At 42.3% G+C, this 21,594-nt stretch overlaps 1 protein-coding gene across 1 annotated transcript in view; it reads left to right on the forward strand.

The window, feature by feature from the left end:
• The first annotated feature begins 956 nt into the window (after positions 1 to 956).
• LOC144791877 (gastrokine-3-like) overlaps positions 957 to 21,594 on the forward strand; it is a 30,709-nt gene continuing 10,071 nt past the window's right edge. The window contains exons 1-4 of the mRNA XM_078666662.1: positions 957 to 1,388; positions 2,958 to 3,011; positions 13,199 to 13,288; positions 16,039 to 16,140. Of these exons, the coding sequence (XP_078522788.1) occupies positions 1,377 to 1,388; positions 2,958 to 3,011; positions 13,199 to 13,288; positions 16,039 to 16,140 (258 nt within the window). The 5' untranslated portion in view covers positions 957 to 1,376. The remainder of the gene's footprint in view (positions 1,389 to 2,957; positions 3,012 to 13,198; positions 13,289 to 16,038; positions 16,141 to 21,594) is intronic.

A 21,594-nucleotide genomic window follows, 5' to 3' on the forward strand; every position in this document is an offset into this window, starting at 1 on the left:
CTCTCCCTTCTTCCTGCAGTCTGTGTTCCTCTCACCCCCATCCTTCCTACTGTCTGTGTTGCCTTTGATCTTCCTCCCCTCCCTCCTACCTTACGTGTTGCTTTGCCCCCTACCTCCATCCAGCTATCCATGTTTCCTTGCCCCATCCTTTCTCTCTCCCACACATTTGTATTGCTCCCCACCCGCCTTTAATAAGTGCTATGGCGTAGACGCTGCTGGCTTTTTCCCCATTTCTCGCAGTCCATGTTGCCTCCAGCCCCACCCTCCCTCATTAAGAAAAAAAATACACTATGACGTGGCCAGCGGTGCCTATGTCATAGCGCTTTTTATTTTTCTAGCCGTCAGCTATTCTTCACAGCAGCAGTGCTGTTGTACAACATGGGTGCAAAGAAAACATTGACAAAGCCAATACTTCACAATCTTTTTGAGACTGGAGTCAGATGACTGTGATCGCCAGGTGGTAGGATAAGACTCAGGGCCTGATTCACAAAGGGCCTACACACTCGTGGTGGAGCCCCCTCAACCTCCTTTTGGCACGGGCCCGCCCTTGTGACAGGACCTCCACAACCAGTAACTGCAGTGCAGCGGTCCGCCAGGAGTGGGTCCCCCTGCAGCGACTGGACTGCTAACAGCAAACAGCCCTGGCAGGTTGCTGCTTGACCGCACTTTGAGCAGGAAGAGGGATGGGGGTGGGGTGGTGATAGCAAGAAGGACTGCTCCTGCTTTTCTTACAGGGAGCCTATATTGCAGCCCTGAAAGAAAAGCGGCCCAGCAGCCACAGAACCAGCCCCACCCCACCAGCCCAACCGGGGAAATGCCCAGTGCCAGCTAAGGCCAGTCCGGCCCTGGGCCTCCTGCCACGAGTGCAGAGGCCCTTTGTGAACCGGGCCCTCAATTTACTCCTCACCTGCTTAAATTATTGCTGAGAACTTTGATCCCATGCTAAATGTTGAGTCAGGCAACTTTCACAGAAGTAGATGCCGGTTGTGGCCTCTGGCACAGGAGTCTTCCTCCCGGCTGCCATCAAGCAGGCGATTGGTCGCTGCTCGCCTGTTTGCCCCGTCAATCACAAGGCCTGTTCTCATGTAGGAAAAGGAGGACATGTTAATCCTTGGCCATAATTTATGGACTTGTCATAATATCCCACTGAATCAGCAGTTCGCAAACACTGGGACTGATAAGCCGAATCAATACCGCAACTTGACATGTACTGACAATATTTATGGCCATTTCGTCATTAAAGGTCGATTATAATCTAACTTTATTAAAAAAGTGCTAAGTTCTTTGTAAACGACTTTCCGAGACATTCTGTGTGCGTAGCAGCCGGTTCTCAGAGCAGTCCTTCCGTCGGCGTAGTGTTCGTCCCTGAATCTAAAATGACGGCCCCTGTAAGTATACCTTCATGTATTAATGTATCAATGTAATGTGAATTTAACCTGGGATTAAGTATCAGCAGTGAATACTGTTATACTTTAACGCCTCTAGCTCCATAGTTTGTGGTTTGCAGCAGTGTTTTTTGTTGCATTGAGGGTGCTGCATGGTTTGTTCACTGTCCCCGGGAGCGTCCGTCCTCACATTGCGTGTCAGTCTGAGCTCAGTGTTACCCCTAAACGCACCTCAATGGATGCGCAGACCTGGCTGACACCACAGGGGTGTTCTCTGTTTCTTTTCCATACTGTTGACTTGTTGTCCTCCTCCTGTCGTTATTGTATGCTATATTCTGTCATTGCATTTCCTCTAAAGTCATAAGGTTCCATTTCAGGATACTTAGGGCATCAGCAAAAATCCGATTAAGCTCTTGGGGTGGGGGAGCATTAACCTAGTGTCTTACCTACTGATCCTGTGTGTCATCCGATGCTCCAATAAATATCTTTATAAATATATTAAGTCTATCTGCCCAATTTCAGTCATCTTAACTGTGACAGGGGCCACTTTGTCACATTGTTGTTCTCAGCAGAATTAGAAGAGAGTAGGTGGTTTGCTGTTCCTAATTAATGGTGATGTTAGAACTGTCCACAGTCTCGTCACACACAGTGCTGGCCATGTGTGTGTTGCTAGATAAAGAGAAGTGCAAACTTGGATATGGAAGCACCAAAGTTAATATACCCTTCGTGGGTAGTGAGAGGGAGTGTTGAAGGATTCTGGTATTCTTGATAGAACATCAAGGTGACTGTTTTGGCCCTTCATTTTTAATTGATGTAATTATTTTTAACACCATCTAACCAAGAGATAACATGAATTTGTTTACGCTGGAAGAGGGGCTGGGCACCTTACATCAAGGGATTTACTTTCAAGTGACTCATTGAACATATTGGAAGAACAGATAGCAAAGGAAGAAGTAAGAGAAGAAAGAAGTATTTATGCATTGAACATTGATGCTTTCAAGACTTGCTTCGCTATATTTAGAACATAATTGGGTATTTTAGTTATGTGTAGTCACAATAAAAATATTCAGTTGGGGGTGTAGTTAGGTAACACAGTTGTTGACACAGTTGTTGAATTTATATAATGGAAACCCCAACTCTAATGTCCAATCCCGGCTTCCCATTACTCCACTTTATGTGATCCTGAGTAAATCTCTGAACCACCCATGCTTCAATTGTCTTGTCAGCCAAAATTATCAGCACTTACAAATGGTTGGAAATCTGTTGTTAGATAGTACATGAAAAAGAACTCCACTTTGAAGTAACTTTATACAACCTAAAGAATTAGGGAACACGTTGCCATACCGAATTAATTAGGTAGTGAAAATTCCTAAAACAATAAATTAATATAAAACTAGAGGCAAGTACGTTTGTTTTAAAAATTTGAATTAAGCAAGTAACATAGATCGTACTCATTTGCTACCACGTTCTGCTTAGTCACTTTCCTCTTTGCTAATCGGGACGTCAATAAGTCGGCAGATCACCTTGTGTCGCCATATGTAACAGTGTTTCATGTTATCGCTTTCCGCTTAGATGTTGGTTGCAGCCCTGCTGGGTATCTGCCTGACCCAAGCCTTCGCTGTTCAGGTAAGGGGTACTTTAATTCAACATTTATATATGGCATCATCCACATTCATTAAATTGCTTTCCTAAAGTTGGTGCTAAATAATCCAGCACTGGAGTACCTGACATAGCGAATAAGCTTTGGTAAATGAATTAGGTTTCGCCTATTTGATTGATAGTAAGCTGGTTTTTGTTGTACGTTGTAGCTTTCTGATTAGTTGTACAATATAAGTTACAGAACGTCTGCTAAAGTGTTATGTACAATAAGGCAATATATTGTGTTACTAGTGGTATAGTGCGGGTAAGTAATTGCAACATTAAAAAAAAATAGGATTTATTTATGTGATAGCAATATTATCAGCTTAAAGGAGTTCTAACAACTTTTGGGTCTGGTGCCAGTGCACCTGCTGGACCATTCCAATCATGTCCCTATTGCCTGTAAGGTAACTGCACTTGTTACTGCCTGCTTAGTAGTAAAATATTGCGATATTTTGTGTTTAGAGGGGTTCCCAGAGCTTTTGGCCCAGTGCCACTGCACCTACTGCACCTTTCAAATCATGCCTCTTTTAACTGCAAGACAACTACCTGTTTAGTAGTAAAATATTGCAGTATTTGGTATTTAGAGGAGTTCCAAGGGCTTTTGGCCCTGGTGTCATTGCACCTGCTCCACCATTGGATTCATGACCCTGGTACCTAAAAGGTAATTACACTTGAGACTGCATATTTAGTAGTTAAATATAGCAATATTTGTTGCTTAGAGGAGTTCTGACAACCTTTGACCCCGGTGTCACTGCACCTGCATCACCACTAAAATCATTGCTCTAGTGCCTGCCTGCTAGATAACCGCACTTGTGACTGTCTGTTTGGTAGTAAAGCTTAGGAATATTCTGCGTTTAGTGGGGTCCCTAGAGCTTTTGGCCCCGGTTCCACTGCACCTGCTGCACCATTTAAATCATGCCCCTGTTGTCTGCAAGGTAAATGCACTTGTGACTGTCTGTTTTGTAGTAAAATGTAGCAATATTAGCTGTTTCGTGGGGTGCCTAGAGCTTTTGGTCTTGGTGCACCATTTAAATAATGACCCTATTGCCTGCTAGATAAACGCACTTGTGAATGTCTTGTTTAGTAATAAAATATAGTAATAATCTGGGTTTAGTGGGGTACTGAGATTTTGTGGCCCCAGGGTCACTGCACCTGCTGCACCATTCAAATCGAGTCCCTTTTAACTGCAGGGTAACTGCCATTATGACTGCCTGTATAGTAGTAAAATATAGCAATATTATTTGTTTAGAGAAGTTCTGAAAACGTTTGGGCCCGGAGCTACTGCACCTGCTGCAACTGCTGCACCATTCAAATAATGACCCTGTTGACTGCAGCGTAGCTGCACTTGTGATTGCCTGTTTAGGAATAAAATATAACAATATTAGGTGTTTAGTGGAGGGCCTGGGGCTTTTGGTCCTCGTGCAACTGCACCTGCCGCACTATTAAATCATGACTCCAGTGCTCGCTAGATAACTGCACTTATGACTGCCTGTTTAGTAGTAAAATCTGGCAATATTAGGTGTACAGAGGAGTTCTGACAGCTTTGGGCCCTGGTCCCATCACACCTGCTGCACCATTTAAATCAAGCCCCTTTCAACAGCAAGGTATCTGCAATTGTGACAGCCTGTATTGTAGTAAAATATAGCAATATTAGGTGTTTAGAGTCAGCCTGGGTGGTGAACTCCGCTCCGCTCGTGGAGTTTACAGAGTTTTCTGCACTTCACGTCACGCAAAGATTGCTGAGTTCTGAAAAACTCTGCTTTGCATTATAGAGCAGAGTTTTTTTCCTCACTCGCTTTTGTCAATGCCAAGTAGGCAAGCGCGAGCGAGTAAAATCCCCTGCTGGCGAGATTGTTCCTCTTTCGCGATTGTCACCATCAAGTTGACGAGCGTGAGTGTGGAAAATCTGCCTCCCCACGAGATTTCTCAACGCTGGTGGTCAGATTTCTCATTATGAGTGGTTTGGTATTCTTGTGATTGCTTGCGTTGAGAAACCATCCATTCGCATTGAGAAAGCTGCCGCTCGAGTAAAAATCTACTCAAGTGGCAGAAAGGAAGCTGCGCCCGCTTGCGCTATGCATGGTGCTGTTCGCGATGATTGCACAGTGCGGACAGGGACAGAAAATCACAGTGAATGGTATTTATCTAATGCACTCCGCTGTTACCGGAGCTCCGCGTGGTGCTGCAGAGTTTTTTTTGCACTTCGGAACTCCGCCTAGGCTTAGTTTACAGGAGTTCTCAGAACTTTTTGGCCCAGTGCCACTATACTTCTGAACCATTCAAATCATTACCCTGTTGTCTGCAAGGTAACTGCATTTGTGACTGCCTGTTTAGTAGTAAAATATAGCAACATTAAGGGGCCGATTCCGATCTCGTTCGGAAGGGCTCTGAACTCGATCCGGCCGGAAAGGTACAAGCCGACCGGAGAGTGATCGACTGTATGAGTGAGCAAGTATGATGAGAGAAACGCAAAATCACCGACCGAATAGTTTTCGGGTCCAAACCGCTCCATACGTCTCGCCCGTAAGCAAACCGTGCTGTGCAATGGAGGCGATTTCCGACCGAGCCAGTATGATGCACGATTCGCACAGCCGGATCAAGTCGGAGCCTCCGACATGTAAACGCTCTGGGAAGCGGACTTCGGTGGTCCATACCGGACCCCCCTTTGTCCGTAGTTGTACGATTTGATCACTAGGGGGAGCCAAGGGTCCCCCCTACACATGCATGTATGGTGCGGGTGGCATAGATGCGTCCCCCCTTGTGCACAACACACCTTTTTCATCAATGGGAGCCTATGTACGCGTACAACAAGATCCCATTGACCTCAGTGAGGCTCCGAGCTACCCGTGTCCGTCAGCGATTGTTCAATCGTACTCAGGCGCTTAGAACCCTGGAGCACGAGTTGGTCGGAAAGCCCTCCAGATCCGAGTCAGACGGAGCCTTCTGTCAGCTAGATCGTAATCGGACCCTAAGTGTTTATTAGGGTGCCTGAAGCTTTTGGTCCCAGTGCTACTGCAACTGCTGCACTATTGAAATCATGACCCTGGTCCTTAGAAGAGTTCTAACAACTTTTTGACCCGGTGCCACTGCATTCGCTGCACTATTCAAATCATGACCCTGTTGTCTGCAAGGTAACTGCACTTGTGACTGCCTGTTTGGTAGTAAAATATAGCAATAATTTGGGTTTAGTGGGGTCCCTGGAGTTTTTTTCCCCAGTACCACTGCACCTGCTGCACCATTTAAATCAAGTCAGTTTACTGCAAGGTAACTGCAATTGTGACTGCCTGTTTAGTAGTCAAATATAGCAATATTATGTGTTTAGAGGAGTTCTGACAACTTTTGGGCAAGGTGCACTGCACCTGCTGCACCATTCACATCATGACCCTGCACTTGTGGCTGCCTGTTTAGTTGTAAAATATATCATAGTTCTTGTATATAACTTTATTTTTATCGTGCAATACTGTTTACAACATTTAGAATTTGATCACACTGACCAAATAGATTAAGTTGAAAAAAAGCAATCAGATAATGCCTACAAAGTTCAAAGAAGGGTACAGAGGCATGTATAGGACATGCCACAAACGTTCTAAGGCTAAAGCATTTGCTTTACACAACTAAGTAATAAAAAGCCAGCATACTCTTTGAAACTGTCTGCCTTTTCCATGGGAAGAGATCTTATCCTGACAGAAGAGATCTTATCATGACAGTGAATGGGGCTTAAACTGTGTGAATAGCTTTAGTAGAAGTATAGTAAATGTGCGCAGCCTGGGGAAGTTAAAAAAAAGTTCCACACAAAAGGGACCAAACACAGTCATTCTGAATTCATTAACTGATAAACACCCCCTTTTAGGATATATTAAATACAAGAGGTTTCACAAGCACATCACAAGCGCTGTGCAGGCTAAGCTAACAACTGAGATTGCCCCAGCAAATCCGGGACCCTTGGTCTCACTATCACAAGGGGGTCTATGAGCACTTGTACAGAGGGAGTTAACTTATGGATACATTCCTTGTCACTTCCTGCAGACTGCTTTAATGGAAAGGCTAATAAGACTGGGGCAAAGTCAGTCATAGGTCAAGCTAATGCCTGACCTGCGAGTGACTCTTCTCAGAATGCACGCTTTTCATGTCAGTGCCTAAGAAACATAACCAAGAAGCTGTAGAGAAGAGGCTGAGGTGTGCTTACACCTGGAATGTGCGGAAGCACCAGATTCACAGGTCCTAATGCAAGTTCTTTTCAGGTACTGTGAGGAGACCAGGGAAAACTCAACAGCAGGAGATGTCCAAAGTAGGTTGAGAAGCTGTGCATTCAAGGTGAATTGTGAGGTCAGCAGCTGGCTATTCTAAAGAGTTCACTTTAATTAATGTAATTGTTTGTAGATGCTTATTATGTGCACATTGTCACTCACCCTGCCCATGGGTCACACCTTTTCTGATATGTGTTGCTCCCCCCTACTCCACTCTACAATACTTTGATCCTAGTGTTTGACTGTTCAACTTGCTGTTTTAAGGTAGTGACTTTTTATGAAAGTCAATAGTCATATGTGTGTTCAGGCTACCTCTATCTCAGTTTCCTAGGTCTTCAGTATTCAAACAAATGGAAAAAAATCTATGGCCATTAAATTATAATTGCTGTGGTTCCATTCTAAATAATAAAAGAAGGACTACCATTTGGATGCATGGGCTGGGCATGGGGTGCATACTTATCCTACACAAATACAGGATAACGAGGTCAATGAGGTTGATGATTTCGGGATATGTCTTGAGAAACCTGATTTGCATTTCAACCCAAAAGTTAGCATGACCATTGAAAGGCACCATTTTTGCATTCCCTTTATTTCAAATTCAAAGTTTGGCAAAAGAGAAAGTTACTTCAGGGAGCAAACCACCTTGACCAGAGGTGGGAACTGGGCATTAGTTGAAAGGGACCATCAACGCATATAATTGTGCATTGCTTTTATAGAGGTAAATCATGAATGGTGGGTATTTTGGGACCCTTAGGGTCTCCTTACAAAGACCACTTTATTTTTCTCAGCATCTCCACTTCTTAGAGTACCCAGTAATAGAGGCACTGGTAACTTTCCTCGGGGGGGGGGGGTTGCTGGGCAGTACAAGAGGTACCCTGGTTGTTTCCTTAGAAAATATGAATGAATGCAAGAATCAGTAACATCACTTGTATTACTCCCGGTAATTAATCATGATTCACTGGTGTTTAAGCTGAAGACTCCCAGAAGAACACCACAGATCCGGTGAGCTGCTCATCCACCCTCTCCATTAAACCAGACTCAGTAGTCTTAAATTAGGATTTATCGTATGGCTAACTGTGATATCTGTTAAGGATGCTACCTGCTTAGGAAGTAAAGTTCTCACACTTTAAAGATGTCCATGTCATTTTTGTTTGGTACCAGGAGTTTTTGGCCTAAATATTGTATAATAAACACAATGGGAAAAATTTGCAAAGAACTCATGCAACTCAGCACAGCACATCAGCAAGAGTTGATCCATTGCATGTAAGAGAGAGAGCAGGACAGCACAAGCATATCTTGTGGGCATGGTGCTGTAATCCCCCTGCACTGGCACATTTTAGGCTTCCCTGCGCCACACACGTACCCATGCATCATAGTGAAAAGGTGTGAGCATGATGTCTAGAATATAGGTTTTGTACTGGATGGGGATCCTTCCATCACAAAATACTATGCTTATAAATAGTATTTACACGCAATTATTATTATATTATATCACATTTGTAATTATTTTTAATTAATTTTTAATTGGTATTAATATTTTTTTTAATTAATATATAAAGTATTTACTTTCCCTACTGTTGCACTCACTGGAGAGGGAAAAGTAATTTTAACCCCTACGCTATCCAACGCTTTCCCTACTTTTGCACTCACTGGAGTGGGAATAGTAATTTTTACCCCCCCACTATCCAACGCCTTCCCTACTGTTGCACTCTCTGGAGTGGGAATAGTCATTTTGACCCCTACGCTTTCCAACGCTTTCCCTACTGTTGCACTCACTGGAGTGGGAATAGTAATTTTTACCCTCCCACTATCTAACGCCTTCCCTACTGTTGCACTCTCTGGAGTGGGAATAGTAATTTTGACCCCTAGGCTTTCCAACGCTTTTTTACCCCTACGCTATCCAACGGTTTCCCTACTGATGCACTCTCTGGAGTGGGAATAGTAATTTTGTCCTCTACGCTATCCAACGCTTTCTCTACTGTTGTCCTCTCTGGAGTGGGAATAGTAATTTTTACCCCTACACTATCCAACGCTTTCTCTACTGTTGCACTCTCTGTAGTGGGAATAGTAATTTTTACCCCTACGCTATCCAACGTTTTACCTACTGTTGCACTCACTGGAGTGGGAATAGTAATTTTTTACCCTCCCGCTATCCAATGCTTTCCCTACTGTTGCACTCTCTGGAGTGGGAATACTAATTTTTACCCCTACGCTATCCAACGCTTTTCCTACTGTTGCACTCTCTGGAGTGGGAATGGTCATTTTTACCCCTACGCTATCCAACGCTTTCCCTACTGTTGCACTCTCTGGAGTGGGAATAGTGATTTTTACCCCTACGCTATCCAACGCTTTTCCTACTGTTGCACTCTCTGGAGTGGGAATAGTCATTTTTACCCCTACGCTATCCAACGCTTTCCCTACTGTTGCACTTTTTGGAGTGGGAATAGTGATTTTTACCCCTACGCTATCCAACGCTTTCCCTACTGTTGCACTCACTGGAGTGGGAATAGTAATTTTTACCCCTACGCTATCCAACGCTTTCCCTACTGTTGGACTCTCTGGAGTGGGAATAGTAATTTTTACCCCTATGCTAAACACGCTTTCCCTACTGTTGCACTCTCTGGAGTGGTAAAAGTAATTTTTACCCCTACGCTATCCAATGCTTTCCCTACTGTTTCACTCACTGGAGTGGGAATAGTAACTTTTTACCCTCCCTCTATTCAAAGTTTTCCCTACTGTTACACTCTCTGGAGTGGGAATAGTAATTTTTACCCCTACGCTATCCAACGTTTTCCCTACTGTTGCTCTCTTTGGAGTGGGAATAGTAATTTTTACCCTCCCGCTATCAAACGCTTTCCCTATTGTTGCATTCTCTGGAGTGGGAATAGTCATTTTGACCCCTACGCTATCCTACCCTTTCCCTACTGTTGCACTCTCTGGAGTGGGAATAGTCATTTTACCCCTACGCTATCCAACGCTTTCCCTACAGTTGCACTCACTGGAGTGGGAATAGTAATTTTTACCCCTACTTTATCCAACTCTTTCCCTACTGTTGCACACTCTGGAGTGGGAATCGTAATTTTTACCCCTACGCTATCCAACTCTTTCCCTACTGTTGCACTCTCTGGAGTGGGAATAGTAATTTTTACCCCTACGCTATCCAACGCTTTCCCTACTGTTGCCCTCAATGGAGTGGGAATAGTAACTTTTTACCCTCCCGCTATCCAACGTTTTCCCTACTGTTGCACTCTCTGGAGCGGGAATAGTAATTTTTACCCCTAAGCTATCCAACGCTTTCTCTACTGTTGCACTCTTTGGAGTGGGAATAGTAATTTTTACCCTCCCGCTAAGCAACGCTTTCCCTACTGTTGCACTCTCTGGAGTGGGAATAGTAATTTTTACCCCTACGCTATCCAACGCTTTCCCTACTGTTGCCCTCTCTGGAGTGGGAATAGTCATTTTTACCCCTACGCTATCCAACGCTTTCCCTACTGTTGCACTCTCTGGAGTGGGAATAGTGATTTTTACCCCTACGCTATCCAACGCTTTTCCTACTGTTGCACTCTCTGGAGTTGGAATAGTCATTTTTACCCCTACGCTATCCAACGCTTTCCCTACTGTTGCACTCTCTGGAGTGGGAATAGTGATTTTTACCCCTACGCTATCCAACGCTTTCCCTACTGTTGCACTCACTGGAGTGGGAATAGTAATTTTTACCCCTACGCTATCCAACGCTTTCCCTACTGTTGCACTCTCCGGAGTGGGAATAGTAATTTTTACCCCTATGCTAAACACGCTTTCCCTACTGTTGCACTCTCTGGAGTGGTAAAAGTATTTTTTACCCCTACGCTATCCAATGCTTTCCCTACTGTTTCACTCACTGGAGTGGGCAATAGTAACTTTTTACCCTCCCTCTATTCAAAGCTTTCCCTACTGTTACACTCTCTGGAGTGGGAATAGTAATTTTTACCCCTACGCTATCCAACGTTTTCCCTACTGTTGCTCTCTTTAGAGTGGGAATAGTAATTTTTACCCTCCCGCTATCAAACGCTTTCCCTATTGTTGCATTCTCTGGAGTGGGAATAGTCATTTTGACCCCTACGCTATCCTACCCTTTCCCTACTGTTGCACTCTCTGGAGTGGGAATAGTCATTTTACCCCTACGCTATCCAACGCTTTCCCTACAGTTGCACTCACTGGAGTGGGAATAGTAATTTTTACCCCTACTTTATCCAACTCTTTCCCTACTGTTGCACTCTCTGGAGTGGGAATCGTAATTTTTACCCCTACGCTATCCAACTCTTTCCCTACTGTTGCACTCTCTGGAGTGGGAATAGTAATTTTTACCCCTACGCTATCCAACGCTTTCCCTACTGTTGCCCTCAATGGAGTGGGAATAGTAACTTTTTACCCTCCCGCTATCCAACGTTTCCCTACTGTTGCACTCTCTGGAGCGGGAATAGTAATTTTTACCCCTAAGCTATCCAACGCTTTCTCTACTGTTGCACTCTTTGGAGTGGGAATAGTAATTTTTACCCTCCCGCTATGCAACGCTTTCCCTACTGTTGCATTCTCTGGAGTGGGAATAGTAATTTTGACCCCTACGCTATCCAACGCTTTCCCTACTGTTGCCCTCTCTGGAGTGGGAATAGTCATTTTTACCCATACGCTATCCAACGCTTTCTCTACTGTTGCACTCACTGGAGTGGTAATAGTAAATGTTACTCTTTCCGCTATCCTATGGTAAAAATATTTTATATTTTTGATTAATATTATGTTCATATATATATATGTATTAATAAATCAATTTGTATGTTTATTTTTTTTACTTACATTAATTATTTATTAATTTTAAGATCATTTAAGTATTTTAAGTATGTTTAAGTTAATTATATTTATTATTTCATTAATTTCTAATTATTTTAAAGCATTTAAAAAAATTAGATATTTTAACTATCAATATTTTTTACAATGATATTTTTGATTCAATATTTTTGTACTTACCTGTTTGGAGATAGGAAGTCGATATTTTTGTATTCTATAGTTTTTTACTCGATATTTAGGTAGTTCTGTATTTGTGTCATCGATATTGTTTCAGTGATCCATCACATACGTCTATCAAAATAAGGAATTTTACGGTTACATCTAAAGAACAGATGCATTTTCCATATGAATGTCAACAGATTATGTGTTCCTTGTCCTAGGACCATAGATTGTAAATCAGCTGCGGCTTTTCGAACTCCACTATTCAGTGAGGATGTATAATAGCTTTTGGGGCTTTAAGTGTGAGTTTGCTTCTTTGGTATTTAGGGGATCTTTCTTTAATGGTATGATTGGGGAGTTTTTGGCATTGAAGTGTAGTTTGTGGCCTAACACTCTTGTTTGGGAGTTGGAGCCCCAGTACTTTGCTTCCCAACTACTAGCTTTGATTTGGGCTATTTAGGTAATTCATAGGTGAGGAGGATGTATTGGATGGCTAAACAGAGGGAGCTGACATAGTCAAGATGGGTTTTGTTGAACATAGAGACGAATACTCGTTGTTCTGTTAAGGGAGGGAGAAGGTGTTGAAAGGAGGCATAAAATGCAGAGGGGATGTCGTTATGGGCTGTGGTGATTACTGATCCAATTTTGGCATTAGTGTACAGAGTGGAATCTCTTGACCTTTGCCTTACTTTCTTGAAGTGGATTTATGTTCTTGTTGGAGTAGTAGAGTTACCACCATGAGGAGGTTAATGGAGGAGATACAGTTGAGCTACATTTAATCTCTTTATAAAGGGTTCATAGCAGCATGTGCCCTTATGAATAGGTATGCTCTTAACAGTCATTGTCTCCAGCACTTTGTTTAACTTACGTTTCAGTTCTTCCTCTCTTGTCAAAACCAATTTTCTACATTGAATTGTCTTAATGCATGTGGCATTTCTGCAGACAGTGGACATTGATGCATTGCAGAAAGTAGCCTACTTGAGGACCGAAGATGGCCTGAACTCTAGGGTTACCGTTTTGGACTACAACTTGGTAAGCAGTTTTCTGTAAACTATTTGTGTGTGCAATTTTTATCTTTGGTTCTACTGTTTCCGTGGGCAAAAGTTGACTTCATACTGATTCTCAGGTGATTAGAATGACGGAATTTGATTAAAGACTAGAATTGCCAATATTTTGTACTCATTTTCATTGAATCAGATTAACTACATGTCTTTGAAGGATGTTTGGAACTTACAAAGTTAACATAGATAGGGTGCAGTTTTCCTTCTCCTCCCTAGCCCCAGCCCTAATTCTTTTAAAGACTCACTTCCATTTGTTTTAAACCCCACATCTCTGGACCATTCATTGTGACATTCTGTTTTTGTGTGTGTTAAATTGTAAACACATATGGTATTTACATTCCCAAGAAAAGCAAAACAATAATGTGATTCCAGTCAGATGCAAGCAACAGTCAAAAAGAACGAATCCCACAAAAATTACTATTTGAGAAAATACTACAATACACTAGAGATCTTTGGAGGGTATACTACTTGATTCTTATGAATTCTTGAATATTTCTAAACAAGATGTAGAAGATAACTGTATCAAAATATCCAACTTTACATTCTTTATAAAGCCTCCTTACATAAACACCAAATGCATGGTTCAGTGAGGTTGGCCTTTAAGTAGAAAGTGCATGGAAGACCAGAAATTTAGTCCATCTATGCTTGGCCATAAAGAAAATGAAGACAGCTCTGCACCTGCCTATCTCAGTTAGCCAACTGGAACTGAGGAGACACATGCATTTTAAGCAACCAAGGGTTTGAATGAACACTTTGTGCAACAGGACCATATATACATATTTTTTTTAAAATATGGAAATATTTTTTGCACTTCACAAGCAGATTTTCAGAATATCCCTCATTCACTAAATTTAATATACAGATATTTATGTCAATTGATGAAGGCATAACGCCGCACCACACTGATCGAATCAGTGCTTTACATGAGCCCATATTGACTAGCTTGTTCCTTTGTGGATTTATTGTATGCGCCTCCAGTAGCCTATTTGCCAAAACAATAGTGTGTCGTATGGTGGATATGCTACTGATTAAGGTCTACCAGCTCTGCCATTCAGTCTTTAAAAGTGAAGAAGTAATTTGATCAGGAACGGTGGCAGATCAACCGCACTATCTAGGGCAACTGATTCAGTCCCATGTCTGGCTAAGATTTGCCGCCGAGGAGGAAACCCCTCTTCATTGCTGAAGGGAAAATTCACCGTCAGATCTCTGAAACTGACCCTAAAATGTTGCTGATGGCTCAGCAAAGAGCTCAATGAGAAGCATTCCAACTGTTAAAGTTGCTCTCTTTTTTCTGTCTTGATGCAATTTTCGTAAATAATATTGGACAGCGGAATGGGGGAACAAGATACATACCTTCAACCATCCTAGTTCCAACTTCCAACTCGAGAAACCATGGTTTCTGTGACCATTTACTCAAGCTCGGAAAGATGGAAGTCTAGGTTACTTATCTAGGTGTTAAGATCTGGGATCTGGCAGTGATGGACAGATCTATGCAGCACGCTAAACCTCCGTGCTTAGTTACTGAGACTGACGCTAGTTACAGACAGGTTACAAGTGTATTTGTCCAGCAGGCACATTAATTCCTTTGAAGTCCTACAGTGCCAGGAACTAAACCTGTAATTTATATGTGTGAATTCTTCTGAAGCCTCTTTCTGAGGTAGACGTGATCTGGTTACAGAAAACATGTCCACAGTGGACACCGCCATCCCCTTAATTACCTTGCTGCCATTGAAAAGTGCTACCCGCAGTTAGTCCATCAACTTGCTCATCCATTTATCCATCCTTGCACTTACCAACTTATTCTTCTATATATGCCCCGTCCGCCAACTTCCCTTCATCCACTCACTTATCCATTCACTCATCTGTTCTTCCAGGCACTCAGGCAATCAGCCAATAACTATTCATGCACTCTTTAATTCATCCAGGTATCCAGGTACTGACACATTTTCTGTTTTATTTAACCTTCAACATAACCACACATATACACACACACACATTCGTCAATCAATGAAGAAACACTTGCACTTTGTCAGAGTTTGCTACATTCATTAAACGTATCTCTTTCCTACAGCTATTGTAGAATACAAATTGAAATCACGCTGTCAAATTAACGAACCAAAAGCAGATTGCAATTTCTCACGTGAACATTAAGCATTTAAGCATTTGTAAGTAGCTGCCAAAGCTAGTGTAGAGCTTTGGAATATGCGATTACATCATAGTGATGATTCAAAAATTCTTATTACAAGTGAAGTAGTGATATCCCACTTGGAAAAACATGGAAAATAAACACAAAGGTTACAGAGGGATTTCAGTCTTATATGTATTACACATTTTATGATAACACATTTTTGGTCCTACCTGTATGGCCCTGAATGTGCTTTGTAATTAAAGAGTTCAAATATGCAAGATCACTTTATATATAATTGTTTGAAATGTATAAAGTATCCGAGAATGTATCATCTGTTGATTTTGCAACACCAGAGCAATGCCATGTTGTGTAGGAAACTTTCCACTAACTTATTGAACCCAGTGCAGAAACACATTCACAATTCACAAACAAATGGTGGAAAATGTATATTCCAGACCTGCAAAGCAGGCAAGGGTGAAATCAGGGGAGAGGTGAAACTATCAAAGTATTTTTTTATATTTACATTTCTGGACGACGAGATCTTTCAATGCACAGAAAGTCAATCGGTGATCTGCATTTATTTGATTTCATAGGGAGTGGTTGCAACCCGGCTGCTGTCCAATCAGAACTGCGTTGTGATGATGATGAATAGGGAAGTAATTCCCACCTTGGAGCAGCTCACAGAGGAGACCCAGGTAAGGCCCTTGGGGGATCAGCTACTTTTCATTTGGATCAGGAGCTGACAAGGACCCAAAAGAAGCTCTTGCAAAAAAATATAAAATAGCCCCTACTGCAATGAGCAAGTGAACATGGCGGGCCAGTAAGACCCTCTCAATGGTGCCTTGGGTGGTTCTCCACCCTAAGAAATTAGTGGAAATATTAAGGCCACATGAAAATGAAAGACGTGTTCCCATGATTCTCTTCTAAACTCTATAAGGATGAGCATTATATAATGATGGAAGAATTGGAACCTATTGAACCTTTAGCTCATTTAAGGAATAAATAGAATAACGAGGAAGCAGCACGGGTCAGTCTTTTTAAACCAGTAACACTAGAAGGGCTAACTGAAGTCATGTGATCAAGCCTCCTCAAAAAACCTGAAGGAGATTATGCTAGTCCAACTAAGCTCTATTATGTGTTCTAGCATTTGTTAGATGTGGTTTACTATGAATTACCCTAAACGTATTTAAATATTCAGTTATTGCTGAATTTTAGTTTTGGACAAATATAGAGATAACAAAGGATAAGAACCATATGTCACTCATCTTACAGACATATTTCTCTTCTCAATAGCATTTAGCTAACATTATTACAATATTAGTATTAGATATGGTGTATGATGAGAAGCATGGCACTGTGGCAGGAAGATCTACTTTTGATCATACTAATCTAATGATGACTCCATTTGACGCAGCTGCTACATATGACTCCATTAAAGGCCATCTTCCTTGATGCTGAAAAGAAGTTAGATAGAAGAGCATATTTATAAGGGCATTTCGCCACAGGAACGGCACTTTTAACGAAAGCCTGGTGGCACAATGCCCTGCTCCATATTTACAAAGTGGCGTTTTTTGGCTTAATGCTTCTTTGTACATATGATACCCTTTTACGCAGGTATCTGCATGAACAGGGCGTGCAATGGAGGTTGCTGTGGGAGGTCCACCTCAACACTCATTGCTTTTTTGACCCTGCCCCATATTTACAGGATCTGTAAATACAAGGCAGTGGCAAGAATAATGCCATGCAAGAGCAGGCATTAGGATGGCGAAATGAGGAGAAATGCTTTTATTTCTCCTCATTTTTGCTTTTTCTACATGTGCTGCATTCTGCAGCACAAATAGAAAGAGCAAAACACCTTGAAATATTGCCTATGTGCAGGAAGGTGTCCCTTCCTGCACATAAACAATCATTAAATAATGGCGATTTGCTTCTTCTATATGAGCTGCAGTCTGCAGCACACATAGCAGTAATAAATTGCCATTACTCATTGTTTATGTGCAGAAAAGGACACCTTCCTGCACATAAACAATCATTACCTGCAACACAGGCACCCTTGCACTATAGTGCAAGGGTGCTTGCAGGTAATGATTGTTCATGTGCAGGAAGGTGTCCACTAGGCAACTAGCTTCAGTGCCAGCACTAGGTAAATCTCAGTGGTGCACCTAATTTTTGTAAATATGGCGTATCCCTGCGTTATGGAAATTTCGGAGGGCCTTGCTTCCAAATTTGGCGCAGCTCCATGCTCCGATATTTCATTATACATATGCCCCAGAGTCTTTTGACGTTTCGTGTAGCAAATCTTTAAAAAGTATGAATTTCTGACCAATTGTAAATGCACCAATAAATTGTTTCAATCCAGGTCAAATGCAGTGCTGTGCTTGAATTAGTCTCTATCCAAGGCTTGTATGTAGAATGGGGACAATACAGAAATGACCTTTATCTTCATCCCTCTTAACTCTACATATAGAACTTTTCTCTGTATTAAGATTCTAAGGCCCCTTTGTCTATTAGAAAGCAGCTGAAATGTGTGTTTATGAGGATAACATAGTGGTGGTCACAAGCACTCCATATTCTACAATCACTGCATTTGATGCACCCACAGAAGATCTTTGCGCTTCTTCAGACTATAAGGATAACTTCTACAAGAGTCAGATTATACTCTGATATGATTAAACTAGTATCCCGGCACTCAGTTTGTCTTGTTTGAAATTTGTCATTAATTCAGACAAATAAGAAATTAATTGCAGAATTCCAAATAATACTGGCCACAAAGATAGGTTGTTCAAAAACACAAAATGTATTTGTTTCCAAACAAACATGTACAAAAATTAAAAAATCTACTGTTCTACTAATTTTTTATTTGTACACAAAATAAGGTTAGATGAGGACAAATCCTATGGTGTATATCCAATCTTTATTTAAGTAATAAAGATTGGATATACACCATAGGATGGTCCTAGGAACATTACTAGTCTTGTTGGGACCCAGTGATCCGTACAAACTAAAACCACTATGGATTTCTCTGAACCATTTTAAACTTTATAAACATATCTCTCTCAGTGCGAGGAACTCTGGGACCAACATACTACTTTACGAACATCTGCAGAACTTGTATACGTGCAAACTACTTTTTTGATAAAAGCCTTGAGGAAGTCACTAGTCGTGATGAAACACGTGTCGGCTGTCGAGTGTGCGGGTCAAGACAATGAGGACACTACAATCAATCTAATGATCATGTTTATTCTGTAACCATGAACTATTTTGTCCTCATCTAACCTTATTTTGTGTACATATAAAAAATTGTAGAACAGTAGATTTTTGAATTTTTGTACATGTTTGTTTGGAAACAAATACATATTGTGTTTTTGAACAACCTATCTTTGTGGCCAGTATTATTTGGAATTCTGCAATTTATTTCTTATTTGTCTGGATTAATGACAAATTTCAAACAAGATAAACTGAGTGCCGGGATACTCGTTTAATCATATTGTTTCGCATGGTTAATGCATTGCAGAAACCTGAGTATTGCAACATCCAGGTGGTGGGGTGTTTTGTATTCCTAGTGGCACCATATCGATACAAGATGCAAACTGCTATGACAAAGTTAACAGTATAATGTGACCTGATCTAATTATAAATTTTGGTGATGTGCGCCCTGTCTATCGCATTACCACCAGAGATCCTTATACTCCGATAGTTCACTTAGGAATCATTCTGTCAAGTCAACTGTTCAGTATTTAGGGATTAAGATTTTTGCAGACCATGATCGCCTCGGTACTTCTAATTTGGAGACTCTACTAAAGACACTCGGTTGATTTCAAAGAAACATCAAAATCTACCTCTGCACCCAAAAAGTAGACTTAACGTAGTGCAAATGTCCATTTAGATTGGATTCCTATGTTCTTTTCGACCATAGACCAGTTTTGTCCTCTGGCGATTTTTCCGAAACTGAAGAGATGTATTACATTGAAAGGGCCCTATTTATGAGGCCTTGCGACAGTTTTGCGCTTCTGTTGCGTCACTTTTTGTGACGCATCAGCGGCGTAAAAAATGCCTTCTGTTGTGCCCTATTTACAAAGTGACACATCTAAGCAGACGTGTCACTTTGTAAACCCATGCGCTACATTATACCTGCGTCAGGTATAATGTATGCAGGGTGGGCGTTCCCACGTAAGTAAGCCTCGTAGAAGGGACGCAGTGAAATCTACAAGATTTTACTGCGCCACTTCTAGGGTGCAAATGCGTCAAAATCTTACGCCTGCCTCACAGCAGGCGTAAGACTGAAGCAGGCTCTTTCACATGGGGCTTGCCCCATGTGAAAGGACACATTGCTGGATTTGCATCACTTTTGTGACACACTCCAGCAATGCGTCACTTTTGCACCTACAGATACGTCAGAAATACTGACGTATCTGTAACTCCTTGCGACACGATGCGTCATACAGTAAATATAACCCATCCATCAAGTCGCAAGGAGGGCACACTGAGAAGTGATGCAACGCTGCTTTGACGCAGCGATGCGTCAATTCTCATAAATGAGGCCCAACGTTTTTAAAAACCTCAGACATCCCTGTCTTCTCTACTGAATGCTAAATAAACTTTCCATGAGGCCACCACAGTGCTTCTTGGACAATGAATACTTGAAAATCAGTTTTGGAGAGTAGAAAGGAGGCTGTGTTCCTACTCATTTCATGTTCAGAAATATCATGGAAGCTGCTGGGAAATTTTAAATACAAAATATTGAGGAATACAACAGTCACTCCTGCCTCACTCCTAATCATCGAGCATTAAATGAAACACCACCCCAACAGCCCATGATCTTCCTTTAGGATGGCGAGTGGACTAGCGGTGCTGGAACCGGCCACCAGGGGTGCGGCGGTCCCGCACCACAGATGAGGATGCCACCACCACTTTGGTGGTCGCATCCCGCATATTCCACATTGTGGCGGGCAGTGCTGTAAGCAGCACCCACCACAATGTTGAAAATGCATGTTGTGCATTGGCAGGCACAAAGTGACAGGCACCTCGTGGTGCCTGCCACCTTGTGGATGCCAATGTTGGCGGGTACCATAGGTACCCCCCAAGTGCAGTCCCCTACCCCCCTGGAGGGCCCACAACGAGCCCCTGAAGCAAAATCTGCATGCCTTTCCATGGCGGAGTCTCCACCATGGAAAGGCATTGAAAATGCCACATTTTAATATGGATGGCGGAGCCTGCAAGGCACCGCCACCATATTATGGGCCTTTTCTGCTCGGTAGGCAATCGTGACGATTGCCTACCGGCGAAAAAGCAGCTGACGGTCTTTCCATTCGCAGCGGTACACCCCGCCATGCTAATGTGGCTGGGGGGTAAATGACCGTCCGGCGGGGTGTTTTGGTGGGCGGATCGCCACCAATTGTCGGGCAGTGGCGATCCGCCCGCCATGCTAATGGGCCCCTTAGTATGTTAAGCCTATGACTTGATCTATCCCAGAGGAGAATACAGTACTTAATTTGTGCAGGTGTATGCCAGCACTCATTTATTAACACCAGCATTTAGTTATGACAGCCCACCATATGATGGGACAGCCTGGGTTTTTTGAAGACCACCAAAGTGCTTCACAGTTCCATACACTAAAAAACCATATTGAACTAGTGGGTCTAGTCCATCCTTAGTGCTAGAGAGGCGTGTATTAGTCTAAAATGTCATACATGTATCAGTGTGATGCTTAGTAGGTAGCGCCCTTATTAGCATTTGTCAAGCCTAGCAGCGGCAGTGGGTAGCATGAGCTCCAGTGGCCTCCTGACCAATAATCTAAGTCATGGTACTTCCTTCCTTTTTTGTTTTGTTTATAAGTTAACAGCTTGGATAGGGTATGGGCAGGAGAGTGGTATTGTAGATAAACAGACAAACACCAAGAAGAATATTCTTTATGGCTCGTGAGACAGTTATTTTAAGACAAGAGAATTTTGAGTTATTTTCTGAAAGTGAAAGATAATGGGATATGATAGGCAAGGCCCAACATGGGTCGCAGACCATCGCTGGTATCTGCATATTGTGAGGCAATTCTGCCGAGATCCCTTAGAAGGACTGATGAGTGGCCTGATCCGTTCAATCATTGCATTCAGTCTTTTGCAGGTCACATGGTGCCTAATGCATCCAACCATGAT

Source organism: Lissotriton helveticus, chromosome 11, assembly GCF_964261635.1.
Source record: "Lissotriton helveticus chromosome 11, aLisHel1.1, whole genome shotgun sequence".
Classification (NCBI taxonomy): Eukaryota; Metazoa; Chordata; class Amphibia; order Caudata; family Salamandridae; genus Lissotriton; species Lissotriton helveticus.